Consider the following 23,273-nt stretch of genomic DNA (forward strand, 5'->3'; position numbering starts at 1 on the left):
GGTGCTACGCCATTGGAGAGGCATAAATTTTGTAACCTACGCAATTTCCAGTGGGTGAGGCCATCGTTGTGGACACACCTACATTAAATTCTTAATGTTCCTTTGAGGGTGGTTGTCTTGTTTCCCAGCGCTTGGTGGTTTCCAACTCTTCCGGCATGCATGATGCATGAAATAAAGAATGTCAATTTGAAGTGGACATCTAGGGTTGCTCGGTAACAATACGTATCCTTGATGTTGTGCAAAGTACACTTGAGGATGAAAGTAGCAATTGTTTAGATTCCCTCGCTCCCCCGGCAACTATTACTGCCAACAGTGGGTTTCTCAATGGGAATTCCTTATCCAGTATGGTTGGAAGGAAAGAAGCACATGCCAGACAGGTTATGCATCAGGAGACATGCTTTGTCCCCATCTACTGTGGCAGTCGGTTTGGATGGTAAAGGAAACTGGGACAGCAGGTCTCTGATGGCGGCGCTAAATTATGTAAATGCCTGACATTTGTAATGCTTGCTCGGAAGCACCTCAATTACAGAATGTCATGCTTTCAGTGGCACTAGGTAAAATGTGCAATGCTGGCGTTGGTCTAGAGCCAACATTGTCTGATTTGGTGAACCCGTCAAGAAGCTATCAACAAATGTTGCAGCCTCTGGCACTAGTACCCGGCCAAAAATTGGCCTCTCAGGGTCTGGGATCAGCAGATGTAGTGGAGTAAATATCAGCCAGAAGGATTCCTGCACAGAATACACAGCAAAAGGCTGACATATCCAATGACAGTCATGGTCAGTTGTGACCCAAAGACTTGGCTGCACCTTCTTGCAGTCATGCTGCAGGACTGGCCCAACACTAGGAATACCTGCAGATTCATGGCTACACCTTGCAATGGCGACTACATACTAATTGAAGCTCTTCAAGGTATTTCAGAGTCTTTAACCCCTTATTGTGATAGCCCCTTTCGTGCTCCATCATCATTTAAATCATTTAACTTTGACATACGTAGAGTCCTCTGCTTGTACATTAGATTGTTCCTTAGATCTATCCAGATTTTCACTTGCAAATTTACAAGTGAGCTAATTGTTGAAATTTGATTTGACTGTAAGCAGATCCCTCCCATTCTCAGCCTTTAAAATCTATCAGTCGGCATTCTTGTATAAATAATGTCAATCTAGGCCTTAGTTTATTAGTTCATGTTCTTGGATACTTGTCTCCAACTGCAGGCAATTCAGCAAAGTGTGCTTACACTTGGCTTGTGCTGGATTAAAGTCTCCACTTTCTATAATATTTTCGCTGTGGTCTTGCTCTCTTTTTTTCTTGTGATTCCATCTGTCTCTCTTTGTATTTAAATGAGAGACAGGAACCACTGAAGAGTCTTGTTGCCACCTACTGGGCCTATGGGGATCATGCGCAGGCACTGCAGCCTCATTACGAGTAGGCTTGTTAAGGTAGTGACTCATAAACACCAATATCACTGTTAATTATATACAGGCAGATGGAACAAAAACAAAACTGTTGAAGGAGCAATAAGCTTCATTTATTAATAAGAAGGTGCTTCGCAGCAGGTTTTATTTTAAAAGTACACATTAAATGAATTTCTGGTTTTCATTAACACTGTACACTTGTTTCCCACAAGCATAATCATTATCCAGGATTGATGAGGTGATAATGACTGAGAATGGAATGCATAATGTCATTATGTCGTGACCATCACATTTAAATCAATCTGCCTGTTTTGGGTGAGTTATTCTAAGGCCAGTCAAAAGGGACATTAGAAAATTTGGTATTGTTGGTTTTGGGTTCCCTCACCTGGTGTTAACAAGGCAGTAATAATAGCCTCCAATTGTTGGTAAGGGAAAAACCTACCTGACCTCGTCCTCAGCAAACTACCAGCCACAGATGTATCTGTCCATGACAGTATCGGTAGGAGTGACCACCGCACAGTCTTTGTGGAGACGAAGTTCCGCCTTCACATTGAGGATACCCTCCATCGTGTTGTGTGGCACTACCACTGTGCTAAATGGGATAGATTTCAAGCAGATCTGACAACTCAAGACTGGGTAACCATGAGGCGCTGTGGGTCAGCAACAGCAGCAGAATTGTACTCAGCCTCAATCTGTAAACTCATGGCCCGGCAAATCCCCCACTCTCCCATTAATATCAAGTTGGGGGATCAATCCTGGTTTAATGAAGAGTGCAGGAGGACATGCCAGGAGCAGCACCAGGCATACCTAAAAATGAGATGTCAACCTGGTGATGTTACAACATATGATTACTTGCATGCCAAACAGCAAAAGCAGCATGCAATAGACAGAGCTAAGCAAACCTTGAACCAGTGGATCGGATCTAAGCTCTGCAGTCCTGCCACATCCAGTCATGAATGGTGGTAGACAATTAAACAACTCACTGGAGGAGGAGGCTCCACAAATATCCCCATCCTCAATGATGGAGGAGCCCAGCACATCAGTGCTAAAGACAAGGCTAAAGCATTTGCAACAATCTTCAGCCAGAGGTGCGTAGTGGATGATCCATCTCAGCTTCCTCCAGAGGTCCCTCACATCACAGTTGCCAATCTTCAGCCAATTTGATTCACTCCACGTGATATCAAGAAACTGCTGAAGGCACTGGATGCTACAAAGGCTAAAAGCTCTGACAATATTCTGGCAATAGTACTGAAGACTTGTGTTCCAGAACTTGCCACGTCCCTAGCCAAACTGTTCCAGTACAGCTACAACACTGGTATCTACCTGGCTATGTGAAAAATTGCCCAGATATGTCCCATCCACAAAAAGCAGGACAAATCCAACCCGGCCAATGACTGATTGATCACTCTACTCTCGATCGTCAGGAAAGTGAAGACAGGGGTTGTTGGCAATGCTTTCAAATGACACTTACTCAGCAATAACCTGCTCACTGAAGCTCAGTCTGGGTTCCACAAGGGCCACTCAGATCCTGACCTCATTACAGCTTTGATCTAAACATGGACAAGAGCTGAACTCAGGAGGTGAGGTGAGAGCGACTGCTCTTGACATCACGGTCACATTCGACTGAATGTGGCATCAAGGAGCCCTAGCAAAACTGGGGTCAATGGGAACCAGGGGGAAAACTCTCCACTGGTTGGAGTCATACCTAGCACAAAGGAAGATATTTGTGGTTATTGGAGGTCAATCGTCTCAGTCACAGGACATCGTTGCAGGTGCAGTGTTTAAAGGGCACCTTAAACATTCACTCCCTCCACCACCAGTGCACAGTGACAGTCAAGTGTACAATCTACAAGATGCACAGCGAAAGGTCAGAAGTCGGGATGTTCGCAGATTATTGCACAATGTACAGCACCATTCACGATTCCTCAGATACTGAAGCAGTCCATGCCCATAAGCAGCAAGACCTGGACAATATTCAGGCTTGGACTGAAAAGTGGCAAGTGACATTTACACCACACAAGTGCCAGGCAAGGACCATCCCCCCATGACACTCAATGGCATTACCATCACTGACTCTCCACTATCAACATCTTGGGGGCTACCATTACCCAGAAACTGAACTGGGCCAGCCATATAAATACTGTGGTTTCAAGAGCAGAGCAGAGGCTGGGAGGTGAGTAACTCACCTCCTGACCCCCCAAAGCTTGTCCAAAATCTGCAAGGCAAAAATCAGGTGTGTGGTGGAATACTCTCTATTTGCTTGGATGAGCGCAGCTCCAACAACACTCAAGAAGCTCAATGCCATCCAGGACAAAGCAGCCCATTTGATTGGCATCCCATCCAGCAACTTAAACATTGACTCCCTCCACCATCAGTGCACAGTGTCAATAGTATGTACCATCTACATGATGGACTGCAGCAACTCACCAAGGCTTTTGTGACTGCACCACCCAAACCCACAACCTCTACCACCTAGAAGGATAAGGGCAACAGTTGCATGGGAACCCCATCACTTGCGAGTTCCCCTCCAAGCCACACTATATTGCCATTTCTTCACTGTCGCTGGATCAAAGTCCTTTAACTCCTTACCTAACAGCACTGTGGGTGTACCTACACTGCAGCGGCTCAAGAAGGCAGTTCACCACCACCTTTTCAGGGGAATTAGGGATAAACAACAAATGCTGGCCCAGCCAGCATTGCCCACCACTGTGAATGAATAAATAAAAATGGTGTTGGTTGTCGTCTCGCCCATTTACACCTGTAACGTGTCTGGCTCTATTTTGATGGAGACCTACTGCTGGGTGTCAAAAGCGCCAACCTGTTAGGCCAATATTTTATGGAAATTGGAGTCCCATGATGTAAATAGGAGCTGATTGCCATTTTAGATAAGAACTGGTCAAAGATTGCACTTTTTTACGCAGAGGGTAGTGGGTGTCTGGAATTCGCTGCCCAAGTTGGTGGTAGAGGCAGAAACTCTAAACTCTTTTAAAAAGTACCTGGATCTGCACCTTAAGTGCTGTAAGCTGCAGGGCTATGGGCCGGGCGCAGGAAGGTGGGATTAGAAAGGGCACCTGGGTGTCCTCGGGCTGGCATGGACAAGATGGGCCGAAAGGCCTCCTTCTGTGTTGTAACTTTTCTACGGTTCTATGTGCAGGCTTCGATCAGCTCCATGGGCAATGGAAAAGAAAATACCTTCTAAAGGAGACTCTAAGTTTTGAATTATTTTTGTGGGACCCAGAGGTGCTGGAGTCCACAAAAATGTTGGTGTGAGGTTCCACAGACTGAGGACCCTAGGCGGGATTTTTCTGCCCCGCCCACTACTGGGATTGTCCGGTCCCATCAAAAGTCAATGGGGTTTTGTCTGGGCCGCTGCATCCGCTGCAGCAGGTCCCACCTTGGCAGGGCCAGAAAATCCTGGCCCCCATCTCTGCAGCACATCTACCAATGGCCTTTTTTGTCTAAGCTTGAGCAATAAACGTCAATGGAAAATTCATCATGGAGGCCCAGGTTGCTGTCCAGTAGTCACAATGTTTGGTTTCTCGTGGTAATGAGCCTTTGGTGTAGAAGCTCCTACCCCTGTCCAAGTTTCAAAAGTCAATATTGTGATCGAATCTGTGGTTGTGTGACCGGTATGGAGGAGTGTGTGAGATGTCTGAACAGATTACTTGAATTTTCTCTTGGGTTCACAGACCCTGGTTTCATAGCTTGTATTTTTTTTGAGTCAGACTCTAACTGAAAGAGAAACTGACACTTCCGGTTTCTTGCAAAACTGAAATTTCAGTTTTCTAGGGAAACTGAAACTGGTTGAAACCAGATAAAAGGCACAGAGCCATTCCAAGCTCACATCACCCAGTGGTGCAATGCAGGCAGGCTGAGGAAAACGAAGGCTGCTTTCAGGACCTGGCAATCGGCAAATACAAGATGGCGCAGCTGATTCTATTACTTAAAGTAATTGACTGACCAGAACCAGCCTTACTGTACACAGGGTTGTCACTGAGCTTTTGGATAAAGGAAATACTGGTAGATCCACGCCATCATGACTGTTGTGAGTAGAGCTGAGGAGGTCCTGGAGAGGTACACCATTTTGATGAAGGTTGTACCTGTGGAGCATGGGTTGATTGGAAGTTGCTGTTGGATGAGAATCAGTGGCTCAATATTTGAAGAAAGGGACCTAGAATCCTACCTGAGGAAGATCATAACTTTGAAAGACTTTGGCTGAAATTGGGGCCAAATATGCTGAGTGGACTGCCTAATGCATCCGCGAAATCTATCTTTGTTATATCTGCTGTTTAATATGTAATTTATAGTTTCTATTGACCTTGATTTGCCTGTTAATTCATGTTTAATTTATGTTGTTTTGGTTTAAGTGTTAAACTGAAAGTTATAAAAAGTGAAATCTCATCCATTGGCCTTTTATTAGGGTCACTTAGTAAATTTGGTTCTTCTGTTTTCTCAGTCTCCATGGGGATCATAACAAAATTATTTTTCCTTAAATGATTAAATATAGGTTTTTCCTATGTATGTGGAATCTTTCTATTAGTAAGGAGTGATGTTGTGCTGTAAATATTTGAGAAAGATGTTACAGTGCCATCTGTTGTGAGTCTAAATCTGGCCTGTTAGAGAAAACCCTAATCTTTTCCACAAGTCTCTACATTCAAGGTTAAAATACCTTGCTGTGTGTTTATTGTATCTGAATGACATGAAGTGAAAAAACAATAATTATGCCACCTGGAGTACAAACAAATGCTTAAATAAAGTGTTAAATATAAATATCATTGTTGCAATACCTATGTGACAATAAAAAATTTAGATTCCAGGAGTATCTCCACTTTTAAATCAATCTATTAATATATTGTGACCCGAAATGGAAAACACACTTGTTGCAGAAATATGTTAACAAAGAGAATGCAGCATGGCAACATGTTATGGGTATAATGTGTTAGAACACAGTATCACATCCACAATGCAGAGTGTGGCGGGTATCTGATACCAACTGTGCTGTTGCAAGGAAGTATTCAGCAGATTCCAGGCAATTCCCCAGAGAGAAAGATGTTATCCTTCCATGGCCTTTACCCTTCTTTTTACCTGTAACATCCTCCAACTCTGTAAGCCTCTGAGAGCTCTGTGGTCCTCTGTTTCTAACCTCTTGTGAAATCTCAATTTCCTCAGCCCACTGTTGGCAGATATGGCCTTCAACTCTCCAGGCCCTAAGCTCTGGAATTATCTCCCTAAACCTCTCCACCCCTCTCCTCCTTTAAGACATCCCTTATAAACCTACTTCTTTGACCAGGGGGAGGGGCTTTCCCTTGTCGGGCAGGCTCGGCGGGGGCGGGCGGGAGACGTGGGGAAGCCGACCATCGCCCCACAATCGGGGCCAGACTGCGATAAGGTCGGACATGTGGCGAAAAATTTATTTCAAGTACCTTTTTAATAGCCTTAATAGGCCTTTTAATTGTCGGTGCACGCGCTGCTGACTCTGGCGCCCGCTGTCTGAAATATCGCGCGAGTTCGCAATGATGTTAGGACTCTCGCCCAATGTCATCGCGCGTCATTTTACACTTGGTTGGTTCGAGTGGATGTGTGCCCGCCTGATGAGCTAAAAGTTCTGACCCAGGTGATAACCGATTGTCATAAAAACCCATCTGGTTCACGAATGCCTTTAAGTGAAGGAAATCTACCATCCTTACCCGGCCTGGCCTACATGTGAATCCAGACCCACAGTAATGTGGTTGACTCTTACCTGCCCTCTGAAATGGCTTAGCAAGCCACTCAGTTCAAGGGCAATTAGGGATGAGCAACAAATACTGGCCTTGCCAGCGACACCCACTCCCATGACAAAGAGAAAAGAGAAAAAGTAGTTTCAGAATAAGGTGTCGACCATTTAAGATTGAGATGGGGAGGAAATTCTTCTTTCAGAGGGTCATGAATCTTTGGAATTCTCTACTCCAGAGAACCGTGGAGGCTGAGTCATTGAATATATTCAAGGGTGAGGGGGACAGATTTTTGAATGAAAGGAGTGTCAATGAACAGGCAGGAAAGTGGAGCTGAGGCCAAAATCAGAGCAGCCATAATCTTATTGAATGGAGGAGCAAGTTTGAGGGATCGTATGGCCTACTCCTCTCCCTACTTGTTTTGTTCTATGTTCTTATGTTGTCTACATCTACCCAATCAAATTTCTTCAATAATTTTAAGGACCTCTTTTTGGGCTAGATTAATGTGCTTAGAGAACATGGGGAAGCCGAAGTATGATCGGTAAGCATTGCTCGTTTCTATCTTCTGACCCTCCATTGTTATGTTACAAGCCTGAACTATAATCATTTGGATGTTGTTGATATTGTCATGCTTTATTGAGAGAGCTGCATCCTATTATATGGTGAAAACAATAACCTTAGAATTCATCATAGAGAGGTGCATCTAATTAAACTAAGAACACCAGTGAGGGTCAAGTACTTCATAATTAAAGTTAACTTCCCTCATGTCATTTGCACATCTCAACATTGAAATGTCACTTATAGGTTAACAGCCCAGCAGCTGATTCCATACAGAATTCAAAGATACCAAGGGCAGTAGCAGTGTCTGTTATGTATATTGCCAGCCTGTCCAGCCACACCTCTCAAGAATCCCACTCAAAGGGCAGAATTTAATGCCCTCTCCCGTGGCCAGTTTGGTGGCATGGGTGCCTTTAATCAGGAGGGAGTGTGGTGGAAGGGGAGCCCATCATCTTCCCACCACTGCCTTAATTAAAGTCTGTGCCTGTGGATGGTCTTCCTACCCTGCAGCCAACTGAGGACCTTAAGAGGGCCATTGATGCCCACTTAAGGGCCTCATCCTACAGCCACTGGTATTCACCCAGTAGCAGGCGGGGGACTCGTTATGCCAGGAGCCCAAAAAGCAAACCTTGCTGGAGTTGCCTGCGGGGTCTCAGGGCGCCCCTCTTTTAAAGGCTCTGAGCCCCTGAGCAGGAGACTTGGCATCGGGAAGGAGAGAGCTCACTGAGAACCACCTTCCTGCCCTCGCCGCTGTCTCCCCCTCCACAACATCCCTGCAACCCCCACCCTATGACCATCACCCCCCCACCTGCCCCCACACCATCACTCACCTATGTCAGGGTCCATTGGCAATCCTAAGTCTCAGGTGGGTGCAGCACTGGCAGCGGCTACCACCTCCTGGTTCCTTGATCCCGGGGAAGGCACACTGCCACCTAAATAAGTGCCTGATTGGCATTTACCTCAACGGGCCTTCCCAAAAAGAGGTGATGTGGGGTTCTCACCAGCTCTCCAATCACTGGGCAAGGTCCCCTTTTCCCCCATTTAAATACCGCCCAAAGTTTCAATTCACTCATTCTAACCAGCCATCTCATTTATCTATCTCACCTAGGTAGGCACTCCACACATATACCTGAGCAACTTATTTGCCTACTCATTTGGTATAGGTTTCCAGCCTAGAACTTTGCAAGCCCATCGTACTGAGCAACCTATGCTCCCAACCCAGGCATCCTATAGAGTTTTGTGCCTTGCTTTTCTTGCTTTAAGTGACATTGAAGCTTGGCTTCATCGAGATTGTAAGAGATACTAATATTGCACAGGATTAATGGAGAGTGTCATTGGGCAGGATTGAAAGGAAGTTATATTGGTACAGTGAAAAGAGGACAAAGTGGAGAATATAGTGGTGCTGATGGGGAACCCAGAAGGAAGAAACAGTAAAAACTGGGAAATAAGAGTACTGGTCCGAACTGTTTTTTCCTTCTGGGAAATTAATCAGTGCGATGTGTTGAACTTTTTGTAATATAATTTATAATATAATAAATTTTATAATACGTATTTGATACTTTCAGACCACTTAATATTTGGTGATAGACGGCATTAGCAGATTGCCTGATTTTGCTTTGTGGCCAAATCACACTTTAATCTCCATCTACACTGAAAAGGACACACCTTAAGAACACCAGAAAGTAAATACAGTAATGACAAAGGTCATCCAGCCCAACAAGCTCATTGTAACAGCCAATTCCATCTTCCCATTCCTTTAGCATTATGCACGTTACCCTCCAAGCCACACACCATCCTGACTTGGAAATATATCGCTGTTCCTTCACTGTCGCTGGGTCAAAATCCTGGAACTCCCTCCCTAACAGCACTGTGGGTGTGCCTACACCACATGGACAGCAGTGGGTCAAGAAGACAGCTCATCACCACCTTCTCAAGGGGCAATTAGAGACGGGCCATAAAAATGCTGGCCTAGCCCTGTCGTGTGAAAGAATACAAATATCAGCGATTAAGATAATTGGATAAGCAATTCAACAATCCCTTTCTGCAGGAATGTTTGGAAACGTTTGCAGAGAAATGTTTTCTTTAGCTGCGTTTATGGACATCACAACACTAGGGGGAGCACATCCCTCACATGTGCAGATGCAGTAGGTAACATCATAGTGAGCGACACCCTGCCGAGCTGGATTAAAGTTAAAATAAAAAATAAATGTGGCACCATTGGAAGAAATAAAAGTCAATAATGAAATAAGAAAGCTATTTAAAAATCATTAATAAACAAATATTGGAATGATTGATCTTGGAGCTGGTGCTGGGAAAGAGAAATCTCAACTGTCTCAGACTTTCAATTTATAATCTTTTAATAAGTTGGTAAAATCAATAAAAACATATTTTGAATAGAATGTTGTTTTTAAGAAAAGATCTAATGCCCAATGTGGGCTCAAAACCACAATGCTCAGATTAAGAGTCCCATCATCTTGGTAGATTGGTATTGGGCTATCTGAGCTTTGCAGGAACTCCCTGAATACTGCCTTTCCAACTTATTCATAGAATCTATCGTTGTGCTGTTAAGATGGGTCAGCTGGGAATCTGACACACTGAGAAGTCCAGTATTGCCACACTTATGAGTTTGCCAAACTGAATAGTTGGTTTCTTTCCCCAAAATATGCTTTATTCATAGAATTTATAAAAATACCTTACATGACCATTCAAAGATGACATCACATAAGGTGCAAACCAAATTAGTTTCTTCTGATGCCATATATTACTCACTCCATTTACAATTACAGTTAATATCTGTAAGATTCATTACATGTTAAACTTACAGCCCAAAGGGTTTTACCCAGTTTCTAGCCGCTCAGTGCACTATGGCTGAAAGACCTTAGACAGTGGCCCTTCCCCATTGCACCTCTGAGGTAGCTGCCTCAAGCTTTAGTTTGGCACTCAGTGCATACTCCTGGACTTGGAATGTGCCAGTCTGCAACACTCATTCATGGGCAATTCTTTGCACTGGAAGACCAGTAAGTTTCAGGCAGGCCAAAGAGCATTTTTCACTGAGTTGTTGGTCCTCCCGCCACAATTAATGTTTATCCCGGTGTGCGTCCCTGGGATCAGACTGTAGAGCACAGAGTCCCGCGAGACAGAGCTGCTTGGGATGAACTTTGACAAAAATCACTGCATCTTCTTGGCAAAGGCACATTCCAGAAGGAGTTGGACAACGGTCTCTTCCCCACCACAGTTGCCTCGAGGGCAACGTGTGGGGGGGTAAGAATTTGGGCATGAAGGAAGGATGTGACAGGGAGGGCCTTTCTCACCAAACTGAATAACTACTGAGAAATCAACAATGTAGAGTTTTGGCTTACTTGTAAGAGGTGCACACGCTCTTCTCTTGGTCACACACCTCACTTAACACAGGTTCTAGGGCTAAGTGGATAGGCGTCGTTGGATGATACATGTCACAGAATGGTTGCAGAGGAACTACAGTGATGTGTGAGGATGACACAAGGCAGAGGAGACTGACATGCTGTCACAGCAAAACTCCTGGTAGCTACAAGCAGTAACAGCAGCAGCAAAAGTAAGGGACATTCAAGAATGTGAAAGGGTACTGCTGAAATTCATCCAGTTAAAACTATGGTCTAATTTTTAGCCCCTGTTAGGGGTGGGCATGGTGGTAGGCAGAAGCAGAATTACACATTATCTGCCACTGTGCTGTTTCCCAGCTCCATGCCACCTTGGGTCATTTTCCTGGAGGTGGGATGGAATGGCAGGGTTATGGCATGCAAGCAGCGGGTGGCCAATTGAGGCACTTAAAGGGCATTTATGACCTCTTATCAGAGGCAGACTGGGATTTTTCAGTCAGCCTCTGCAGACAGTGGGGGATGGTGTAGCTCCCTGAAGGCAGCCTCCCCTCACAGACCAGGCAGGCCAGCTCTCCAGGCAGGTTTAGAGGACCTCCCTGCCTGGATTCAGCTGCAGCCACAAGACTGCCCACCTCCACAGCGGTGGCCCAGCTGCAAGGGCCAATGTTTACTTTAGATCTCAGAAGGCTGGGAAGAGGGAGCTTCCATTATTGGAGAAACCTCGCCCTCACTTACCTGTCATGACAACCTGCCGCTGCTTCCGAGCTTCTTTAATTGGACCGTGTGCCCGCTCTCTGGCCACTAATTGGCCAGTTTGGGGATAATCACAGGGGAGTGACTCTTCCCCACACAATGAGGGCTTCTGACCCCCGCTTGACTGTACTGCAAGGTCGTGAAGCCCCCCAGGGAAAATCCTGTCTACTGCCTTTTACCAACACAGCATTGTGACCCTTGTGGCTGCGAGTTCAGTTCGGACCTGCTTTATCACTGTGGTACTGGCTTGTACAGGTGGAATGAAATACTTCCCCCAGGCAAAAGCAACCCTCCAGTTCCTGGCAATAAACCAGGCACAAACCTGGAGTGTTACAGACCAAACTGGCTCTGATACTGGAATACCCCATCTGTCACAGAGGAGGAACCAACTGGCTTCCAAGTTCCCATGGGCAGGCTTGTCATCGCGGAGCCAATTTGATCCCAAAGAGCCACCCGAAGAGAAGGGTTAGTAGTCCTGGGACACGAGGCAACATGAGCTGCAGCTCAGGCTGAACAGGTACCCCTAAGAGACAAGGGTGGGCAGTACAACCCACTCTTCAGTGTGAGGGTAAACACAGTGCGGGGATTGATGTTTAAGTTGGAATTTGGATAATGGCAGAACTGTGGAAATGAAACAGTGACTGGGCGCCAGCTGCATAAAACGTGCACCAATAATTTCAGGAACACACCTCACCCAGCAAGGGGCGGGGGCAACTCCAGTGCGCAATCGCAGGAAATGAGCCTGGTGTGAAACTCACCTGAAACTGCCCTGGGGTCTGGCTGCTGCTGCTCTCTGGCGGTTCAGGGTTTCCAGGCATTGACAGTCTTAACGCCGCACAGGGACATGGGGACCCCGGCGAGGAAAGGTTTTTACAGGCACGATATTAACAAGACGACCTGGGAAGTGCCGCTCAGGTACACCGACCTCACCCCGATAGGGTCAGGGGCTTACGGGAGCGTGTGGTAAGTGGGAAGTGCAATGCTGGAGACGGACTGTCCTAATGGGTAACATGTCTTTCAGCGTGCTGGCTTAACACGACATTTAACATCTAAATGTGGGGGGGCTGCTGCGGATTCGGGTGCTAGAGCTGAAGGTGTTCAGTTTTCACAAAGTTAGTGTGTCCTTAGAAAGGGAGACACCAACAATAAGATTTTTTTAAAACAGCAATACTGCTATATGTTGATATAATTACTAGTAATTGCTGCTATGCTGTACGAGTGCATTAAACTGCTATAATATACTATTTGTATAAGGTTGTGAGGTGTGCTTGTGTGTTCGAGAATACAAATAATTCATCATAAAACCGAAGACTTGTACACCACCCAGGCGAGAATGGGATGAAGGTTGTCACCCCGGGAGGGATCGAAGCAGTTTTCGGACCGGGATCACTGTGATCCTCCGGGAGAAGGTGATCAGCCTCGGCAGATCTCCCTGTCCCTCGCCCCTAAACCTCCATTCAGAGAGAAAGACATGGGGTTGAGTCTCAGCGTTTCAGTTGGCAACTTGCCAACTTTTTTTTGTAAGAACCTGGGAAATGTTACCAACCCGAGTCATAGAAAAGGGTAGAAATATATCATTGTTTTTAAAGAGAGGAGGCGGGGGGAGCTTGAAAATTCCATTAATTAGGAAAATTTGCAAACAAGACAGGTCTGTCGGTGGAGATAACGTTGATGGAAGTTCATGGCAACCCCGGATGGTATGTATCTCAGAGACCTATCCGTTTGGTTACAGTGTCTAAACAATTATACATCTGCCTCGCCCATTTTAGACTTCGAACTTCGCTGTTTTAGGATTACTGGCGAGGTCACTGCATAAATAGAGAGGGAAGTCAGAGCATCCGGATGAGTCCTGGTTTATGTAGCCACGGAGACACCCCGAAGCCCTTTTTCATTTTTTCATGGGATGTGGACGTCGCTGACCAGGCCAACATTTGTTGCCCACCGTCTAATTCCCTTGAACAGAGGGCAGTTAAGAGTCAACCACATTGCTGTGGGTCTGGAGTCACATGTAGGGCAGACCCCCTAAGGGCAAGGATGGCAGATTTCCTTCCCTAAAGGACATTAATGAACCAGATGGGTTTTTGCAACAATCAATGGCAGTAGTTTCATGGTCACTATTACTGAGAGACTAGCTTTCAATTCCAGCTTTATTAATTAAATTTAAATTCCATCAACTGTCTTGGGGGGATTTTTGAACCCATGTACCCACAGGATTAGCATGGGCCTCTGGATTACCAGTCCAGTGATATTCCCATTACACGACCATCTCCCCTTGATCATTCTAAATTTGCTTGTTCCCTAGTTTGAACCGGTGTCCCCCATGTATTACTGTGGTGGTGCAGTTGAAACCAGATGTTCTGTGTTTAACTTTCCTGTACACTCATTTGTGTTTGTAGTTTGGATGAGTTCGGAAAGATCAGGGTTGAAGTCACTGGTTGTGTCATTGACAAATAACAGTCGACCTATTATTCAGAGCTACATCCAAGAACAGATATGCCTTCAGTACTATTCATCAGCGGCCAAGCTCACAGTAAACCATGCCACCGGGAATATTAACACTGCTACACATGGAGTAACAATGTCCCATTATCACTCGTGCGAACGCATGCCAAAAAAATAAAAATGTTCCAATATTACTAATAGAAGCTCATGTAGTGGTTATATGCTCAGCACAGGCATCAAGAGTTCAATAAATCTTCTCGTTTGTAGCTGGCACCAAGGCAATAAACATGAAAGCCTCTGAATTGTTGTGAAAGCCCAGCTGCTCAAATGAAGGCCTGAAAGGAAAGGAACCTGCCATCCCAACTGGTCTGGCTGACATGTAGCGACAGTCCCTATGTAACTGACTCTTCGTGTGCTCTGAAATTCCCACTGAACCATTACCCAGCAAAGCTTCATCAAACGATGGGCAATAAGTGCAGCCTCATCAGTGGTGCCCGTACCCTAAGAACATTTTTTTTAAAGTCAGGGTGAAATTATGCATCATTAAAGGAAGAGGAGTAGCATGACAATATGTTAACTGATATAGCCTAGTATTCAACCCAGCATAGAATAATGCCCCAAATAACCAGCTACCCAGTAGGACACATGGGCTAAATTTGGTCCTGCATTATGCATCCAGTGGGATACCTAGCATAATCTCAGGCTATCAGAGTAGCATGGTGGTTGTATTACTGGACTAGTAATTCAAAGACCTAGGCTTATATGATTCAGGTTCAAATATCAACAGCAGCTGGGGGGGATTTAAATTAAATAAATTGTAAATTAAAAAAGTTTTTCTTGTAGAAATGATCACAGGAAAAAGCTACATTTAATATTTTGAGGTACAATATTTTTGTCTCAACATCTTGCCATGTACAGCAGAGTAAGCAACTGACCAGTGTTTTGTGGAGGCAGAAAATCAGTCCTTTAGTTTCAATTAATATGATTACATCTGTTCAGATCTGAACACAAGATAAATATGGTGCATTTGCAAAGTAAGTGTAGCTTCACTGGAAGCTTTGGTTTTGGTCCATTCTTCATTTTTTTTACTGTGTTTGTGTTATGTATTGTGTTCCTCAGACCTTTCTGTGCATTTTATATGCTAGGTGGCAGGTGAACTACACTGGAACCTCTGTTGATACCACTCTAAGGAACTGTTAAAAATGACAGGATTCTGCTTGTTTCTTCTCCACTGTGTCTGGCCCCTGCTTGACATATTCCCACAGCTGAGATCAGGGACTTAGCGCTGAAGAATAACGAGGCAAAGGCCACATCCTTTCATTTCATGGCATAATGTGTTGCAGCTCTAGTCACTTCATCAGTCAGCAAGCCCGATATTCTGCTTCTTGTTTCTGCCCTATCCAGTTCAGCTATTGACCAGAAGACAGGCGATAAAGTGGCTGTGAAGAAATTGCACCGACCTTTCCAATCTTTGTTGCATGCCAAGCGAGCATACCGAGAGCTCCGGCTACTCAAACACAACAAACAGGAAAACGTGAGTTAAGATCAGCCAGCTTTAGTAAATTAATCCCGAGCATATTAATTAATACGTTAAGTTTGCTAATATTTCTTCTATGATTTTTTTTTTATCAGTCTTTTTATTTTTTTGCAGGTGATTTGTCTGCTTAATGTCTTCTCACCAGAAGACTATTTACATACATTCCAGAGCTTGTGAGTACTTGCATTCTCTTCTGTTTACATGTTGTGGATTACATGCTTGGTCTTGCAAAATTCTGTAAGCATCAATAAAATGTTGGGGCATTTATTCATGTTTTCAGTTCTCCCTGCCTTCGCTAATTTTATTGCTGAATTTCAAACCTTCACTGCATCGCTATAGGAAGTCACAAAGTGAAGGCATCTATCATTCCAACAGGCAGGGGACCAGAACTGACGAGAGGCATTATCCATTAATCCTGTGCACTGCCTAATGGCTTTTTAGAGCTGCAGAGGCTTAGTGACTAGTTGAAAGGCCATCCACCTTCCTACCATAACCTCCACATTCTGTTTCTCCGAGCCAACAGATTGTACACAGCTTTGGTGCCCTATTTAATCCTGCGCTGAACTTCAAGCTCCATATTCTATCCATCATCAAGACCATCTATTTTCCCTGTCAGGCAATGTCCCTCTCCGCCTGCTCCCCCACTGCTTCTGAATCCCTCATTTTGCCTTTTGCCATCTCCAGGCTCAATATCTTCGATTTCTTTCTTCACCAGCTTTCCACGCTCTATTCTACATTAACTTCAACTTGTCCGATGCTCAGCTGCCCAGAGTCCATCTGGTTCTTCTTTCTTGTTATCAGGAACCTCCATTGGCTCCCCTTTTCCCACAGCATCGGATTCGAAATTCTCATTTTCTTTACAAACTCTGCACAGCCCCAGCCCCTTTAGGCCTCACCCCCTCACCCCCATCCCAATCACTGCATTCTCCTCCAGTCAGGCATCCCAACCTATGCCCTCCAAACTTTCGGTGACAGACCTTTCTTGGCCCAGCTGACTACCTCTCACATCACTTTCAAGCATGCTTCCTTTATGCCTTCAGTCATTACCGCCAATTCTTCCACTCACACTCAAAACCTGTTTATGGCAATGTCTAATGCCTTTGCAAAGTTTTGCTATATTAAAGACATTATATAAATGTTTTCCTTAGACAGCACCTTCCAAACCCATGACCACTACCATCTAGAAGGACAAGGGCATCAGATGCATGGGAACACCCTACCTGGAAGTTCCCCTCCATCCACTCACCATTCTGACTTGGAGCTATATTGTCATTCCTTCACTGTCACTGCGTCAAAATCCTGGAATTCCCACCCTAAAAGCACTGTGGGTATACCTACACCACATGGACTGCAGTGGATCAAGAAGACAGCTCACCACCACCTTCTCAAGGGCAATTAGGGATGGATAATAAATGCTGGTCTAGCCAGCGGCGCCCACATCTTGTGAATGAATAAAGAAAATTGATGGTGTATGGTGTGCTAGAAGGCCAAATGGAGGATAAGGAAAAAATAACCTAGCCTTTCAAACTTGGCCTTTCTCGCTATATTTCTCTCCATCTGTCTTCCATTTTCTCTCTCACACATTCTCATGCTTTGATCTGTGAGGGAATTGGTACACAATCATTATTGTTGGTGTTTCTTGCTGTTTGTAGTTTTGGAATATAGATTAAGAGTTGGGTAACATGATTCCGAGTCCCTCCACCCTCTTCCCCCGCCAAAGCAGGAATGTAGTGATTACATAAGTAGCAGGAGAATGTGGTGGATTGGCAGTGACTCGGTTCTCACATTCATCTCTGTGGCTTTGCCACAACATGCCGAGAAAGAGTTGATGCGCATGAGCACAAGCCAAAGACACAATTTGAACAGGCTTGCATGATTCTGATTTTGATAATTAGCATAATTATCATGATAATTAGCATAAATTAATACTTCCTTTCCCACCAATTCCCTTATGCTCGCCTTATATATAACTGCAGGGACTGCAGCGGTTCAAGAAGGCAGCTCACCACCACCTTCTCAAGGGCACGTAGGGATGGGCAATAAATGCTGGCTTAGCCAGCGACTCCCCCATCCTGTGAATGAATAAACAAAATGTTGGGGTCAGTTTAATGGGTGACCACTACCCTTAGGTAGCTCACCAAGGCCATTGTTTATTGTGTGAGCCTTGTCAGTGTTGGTAGGCTATGTGACCTTAGGGGCATCACACCTCAATCCAATTCCATCCATGTCTATACTTATAGCAACCTTGTGATCATGGATGAGACCCCTGGCCAATTAGTTATTTATTTCTCTCCCACCACCTTTTCATGACCTTAGGCACCACTTCCCTGGCACCCTAAGGCTAACTAATGGGAGTCAGGGACATTACTGATCCTCCTAGCTCCGTTGCCCACAGGCTAAATTTACTGACTTGTTTATTATGAACTGCAGTGGAGCATGGGAGTAATTTTGGTAATTTTTGGCACTTTTTCTTGACAAGTCAGATTTGATAATGACGGTAAAGGAAAAACAAACCCAAGCAGACACATTTTGCAATGGCCGTTTTAAGTATAGTCTGTCAGATCGTGTACCTAATGCAGCCACACTACGGGCTCAATCTGAACCTAGCCATTTGAATCACAATTTAAATGTTAAAGAACAAGCATGTGGAGAGACGGGAGAAGCTGGGATCATTTTCCTTTAGAGCAGGGAAGGTTAAAAAATACAGTTGTTCAAAACTATAGGGGTTTTGATTGAGTAAATACGGAGAAACTGGTTCCATTGGCATGAGGGTTGATAATACGAGGCCATTGATTTGAGATAATTGATAAAAGAACCAGAGTGGATATGAGGATAATTTATCCTGCACGATGAATTGTGATCTGAATGCATTGCTTGAAAGTGTGGTGGAATTAGTTTCAAAAGTAACTTTCAAGGAGAAATTGGATAAATATTTGAAAAGGAAATACTTGCAAGGTCATGGAGAAAGAGCAGAGGAGTTAAACCTCTTTCCAAGAGGCACAATGCAGCAGATGACCTACTTATGTGCTTTATGATTCTCTGATACCTATTCCTCCTCCCCTGGCTTGATGAAGGCACTGATTCTCTTCCTGGAGTACAGTTCAATGGGTGCTGGTTGCCCTCTAGTACCTCAAACAAGTGGCCATGATTCATGTACGAATACCGCGGATGGTTGTTGGCAAGTTGTCCAATTGTGGGAAATCTGAACAGAAGTCTCACTTGCCCAATGTCCATAAACTTACATTTCTAGAAGGGTTACTGCATATTGAACATGACCAATATGTCTGGCTAATTTTCCCTTCCCCAAACCTAGGTGTACTGAAGCCAGTTGTAGCACCCTCTAATGCTACCTGCCTTATCCATGCTTTGTTCAACTTTGAGACCCAATTATTCCAATGCTAAGATATAGGAAAACTATTGTGGATGCTGGAAATCTGAAACAAAAACAAAAAGTGCTGGAAAAACTCAGCAGGTCTGACAGCATCTGTGAAGAGAAAGACAGAGTTAACATTTCGAGTCCGTATGTGAGTCATACAGACTCGAAATGTTAACTCTGTCTTTCTCTCCACAGATGCTGTCAGGCCTGCTGAGTTTTTCCAGCACTTTTTGTTTTTATTCCAATGCTATCCTGGCTGGCTTCCCCCTCTTGCATATTCTGTAAACTTAGGCTCATTCACAACTCTGCTGGTGTGCCCAAACTCGCACCAAGTCCCATTCACCTATCACCCCTGTTCTCACTGACCTACTTTGGCTCCAGGTCCTGAAATGGCCTTGATTTGTAAAATTTTCATCTTTGTTTCCAAATTCCTCCATGGCCTCACCCATCCCTTTCTCTGTAAACCCCTCCAGCTCTACGACACTCCGAGATCAATGTGCACCTCCAAATCTCACCTCTTGCACATCCCCAATTTCCATTGCTTCACCATTGGTGGCTGTATCTTCCGTTGTCTTAGGCACTAGGTTCTGGAATGCCCCTCCTTAACTTCTCCAATTTTCTATGCACCTCTCCTCCTTTATGATGCACTTGAAAGCCTACCTCTCTGACCAAACATTTGGTCACCTGTCCTAATATCTCCCTATGTGCTTTGATGTCAGATTTTGCTTGGTAATGCTCCTGTGAAGCGCCATGTGATGTTTTACATTAATGACGCTATATAAATGCAAGATGATGCTGCTGTTTGGTGTAGATCAATGAACTGAGCATAAACTGGGGAGTGAAACAAACATCATTTGGTCTACTTGGCTGAAGTAGATATTTCAGCCAAGTCATTGGGACATGTATGTTTTTAATTGTGATAAGACATGAAATCCATATGGAACGTAATGAGCTATATTCAGTTATAATTAAGATCTCATTTCTTATTTTCAAACAAGCAGATGGAAGTATTTCCTTCTTGCAGTGTGAATTCTCAGTCCTGTAAATATAGGACTTTCATAATTTTTACCCTAGATCAGATATAAAAAGAACAAGCAGTTAGGGGTTATTATATGTCAAAAATAATAAAGATTACAAATTAAAACTTTACTTCCAAACATAATGAAATATATAAAAATGAATGTACAGTGTTTTAAAACTTGGCTGAGTGAAATAGCTGTTGTAAGTATGAGTGTTCAGACCTCTGTGTGTGTGTAAATTCTATTCACAGTTACTTGGTGATGCCGTTTGTGGAGTGGGACCTCAGTCATATCATGAAAAAACAGAAACTCTCTGAGAATATGGTGGTATATCTTCTTTACCAGATTCTACGTGGGCTGAAGGTGAGGAAAAAGAGGGTTGAAAGGGATAGATTCATGGAGAAGGACAAAGGTAGTTCCAGCCTCAAGCACACTTGCAATTATAGCTGGTGGCTCTTTGGAGAGGTGAAGAGAGGGAGAAGCTTCAATATTGACAAATGCATCTCTGGGCTGGATCTAACTCCACACAATCCTAACTTACCTTAGTTCCTTGGGTATAATAATAGCCTCAACATGAGACAGGGACCTACATAGATACCTATGATAACCGGCTGCTGGCATGTCCGAACACCATGGTAATGCCCAACTGACAGATTTTATTGCTTCTTCCCTCCAGTCATTTTTCACCCCATCTCACCTGAAGGGATTTGACTGGGTTACTACTAGTTTACAGATCTATGGGTGCCAATCATCCTCCTGTAGTTCATCCACTATGCATGTGTAAGACAGGATGCTGTTTGACTATAGGGGATATTATACAGGCTCAGTCTAGTCCTCACCCAATAGACTGGGAAGTGGATGTGCCTGTAAATGGTGAAGGAAGGCAGGAGGTGTGGAGTGCCAGTCACCTTCTCACCACAATGGTATTCTTTTAGCGAGGAGCAAGGTGGAGAACCATCCTGCCACCAAGAGGCCAATTGTGCCGCTTAAGTGGCCAGTTGAGAGCCTCTCTCAGCTGCTGCTGTCATTTTACCAGTGGTGGTTGGGTCCTGCACCGCATTGGAGAGACTGCTTGGTAAACCCTGGTGGCCTGTTTGTGGACTTGGGTGAGGAGCCCTCCTAATCAGACACTCTGTGGCTCATGGATGTTTCCCACGCCACTGCTCCCAGTGGTGCTACTGAGACTGAAGATCAGCCAGCCCTGAGACTAATTGGCAGCTCTTGGGGTGGGCCATTGTCTTTTAAAGGGATGGGAGCCCCGACTGCAACTGGATGTTGCTGGGTGGGCCCAAAATGCAGCTAGGGGTCTCCAAACAGCTGAGGTGGGGTTGCCCCTGCCTGTCACTGGGGTCCTCACAGATCTGACAAAATTCAGCCCAATATGTGCACGCTTCCAGCAGAGGTAGCTAGCTAGCTAGCAGTGAAGTGTAGGAAACCCATTCTATGTTTCCCTTACTAGCCCAGAGCCCTGAGGCTAATTGTAGTGTCCTACCACTGGCCCGAATGAAATGAGTTAAATCATCACAAACATACACACCCTCCTGGTCTCTATTGCTCAGAGAGATGTGTAAATCATTGGGAATGTTCACATTTACGGACTTTTATAGATAGGTTCTTTGTTATCTTATAAGACAGTGAGAACAGCCCTGAGTTTGATTTTCGGGCCCCTTCAGGATCTGCAATCTTTTATTCAAGTGTGTTCTTAAATTCTAAAATGCTCTGAAGTGTGAAGTAGCAACACTGATACTGACTTCAGGATCACTAGTTTTTCTGCAGAGGCATGACTCTGGATGATGTGTGACCTTCTATGCATCCATTTTATTTGTGCTGGACGGTAAAATTGCAGGGAACAGACATGGCCAAGCAAGTGCCTGGACAGACTTTCTTTTTCTCTGTTATTTTAACACATTTTTAATTAGTGCAGATGAATCCACGCACACCAGAAATCATGTGGAAGGTGCGATAGTTACAGAAAGAAGGGTACAGGCTAACTGATGGCAGTCATGTTTTTATTGCTCTGAATTCCCCTGTGATGCCATCAGTATTTCAAGCAGTGGAGTTCCTGATTTGTTCAATTTAATTCTTAATAAATAATAAGAGTTTTACTTAATCTGAATTGACTCCATTCAGTCTTTATGGTTAAAACAAAGGTGAATTGACTCCCCATCTTCCATAAAATCCTTCTCAGTGATTCAGCTTCTATTTATAACTCTGATTCAGTTCCGCTATCAATGCTGAGCTGGCCATGGGAACAGATGTCAAAAAGGGAGAAAAAGCTTGGAATGAAAAGATTTGAAAAGCTCGATGTGAATTAAAAAGGCTTTTTGAGACGGAAGCAGCTCAGGCAGTAGGAAATGCCTAACTCCTCTTTGTCTCAGTTTAATCAGCTCAATGGTTCTGCTGAATTGAAATGAGCATACATGCTAAAGACAGCCTGAGGTCTAACAGTAAGTGTTTCGCACGAAGGAAGACCAGCCCTTCTACTTTAATTCAGGAAGTTAATTGCCCTATAGCTTTCCTCAGTTGTCCTGTACATTCATGTAGTTACATCTCAATAAAATGGCTGTAAAAATGTGGGATGCCTTTGAGCACTTGCTAAGTAATTCTGCACACCTTATAAATGCAAATGTGACCTTTTAACAGATTGTATTGGATCCCTTTTCACACAGATGATATTTCAAATGGATTCTCGTCAATTGCACATGACTTTGGCACTGAAGAAAGGAAAAGATGGGAATAAGTAAAAGGGGTAAAATAAGAGGGAATTAAATGGAATGAAATGATGTGAAGTGACCTTATGGGGGTAAAATTCAAAAATTTGAGATACCTGTATTCATTGTCCTCAGTTGTGAAGTTCCTTTGGGTTCTGTTAATTTCTGCCTGACAGTGCATAATTTGGATAAGAATGTGGGATCAGACAGATTGCTGAATGCACACAAAGATTAAGTCTTACATTTATACAGCACAATTCACAGACACCTCCCTAAACACCTCATGCTGAAGTGCAGTGTCCAACAGTGTAGCTTCCCTCAATATTACATCAAAGTGCCAACCCAGATATTAGGCAGAATTTTCCCAGAATTGCACTAAGTGCGGTAGCGGGCGGATA

The 23,273-nt window shown here is 44.3% G+C and overlaps 1 protein-coding gene across 3 annotated transcripts in view; it reads left to right on the forward strand.

Moving 5' to 3' along the window:
• The first annotated feature begins 12,543 nt into the window (after positions 1-12,543).
• The window catches only part of LOC144681571 (mitogen-activated protein kinase 14B), a 33,395-nt gene continuing 22,665 nt past the window's right edge, over positions 12,544-23,273 (forward strand). For 2 of the 3 annotated variants that reach the window (XM_078543269.1, XM_078543270.1), the window contains exons 1-4: positions 12,544-12,753; positions 15,637-15,766; positions 15,884-15,942; positions 20,416-20,527. In XM_078543269.1, the coding sequence (XP_078399395.1) occupies positions 12,635-12,753; positions 15,637-15,766; positions 15,884-15,942; positions 20,416-20,527 (420 nt within the window). In that variant the 5' untranslated portion in view covers positions 12,544-12,634. The remainder of the gene's footprint in view (positions 12,754-15,636; positions 15,767-15,883; positions 15,943-20,415; positions 20,528-23,273) is intronic. The other variant, XM_078543271.1, reaches the window with a different exon arrangement.

The sequence above is a fragment of the Cetorhinus maximus genome, chromosome 6, assembly GCF_964194155.1.
Source record: "Cetorhinus maximus chromosome 6, sCetMax3.hap1.1, whole genome shotgun sequence".
NCBI classification, from domain to species: Eukaryota; Metazoa; Chordata; class Chondrichthyes; order Lamniformes; family Cetorhinidae; genus Cetorhinus; species Cetorhinus maximus.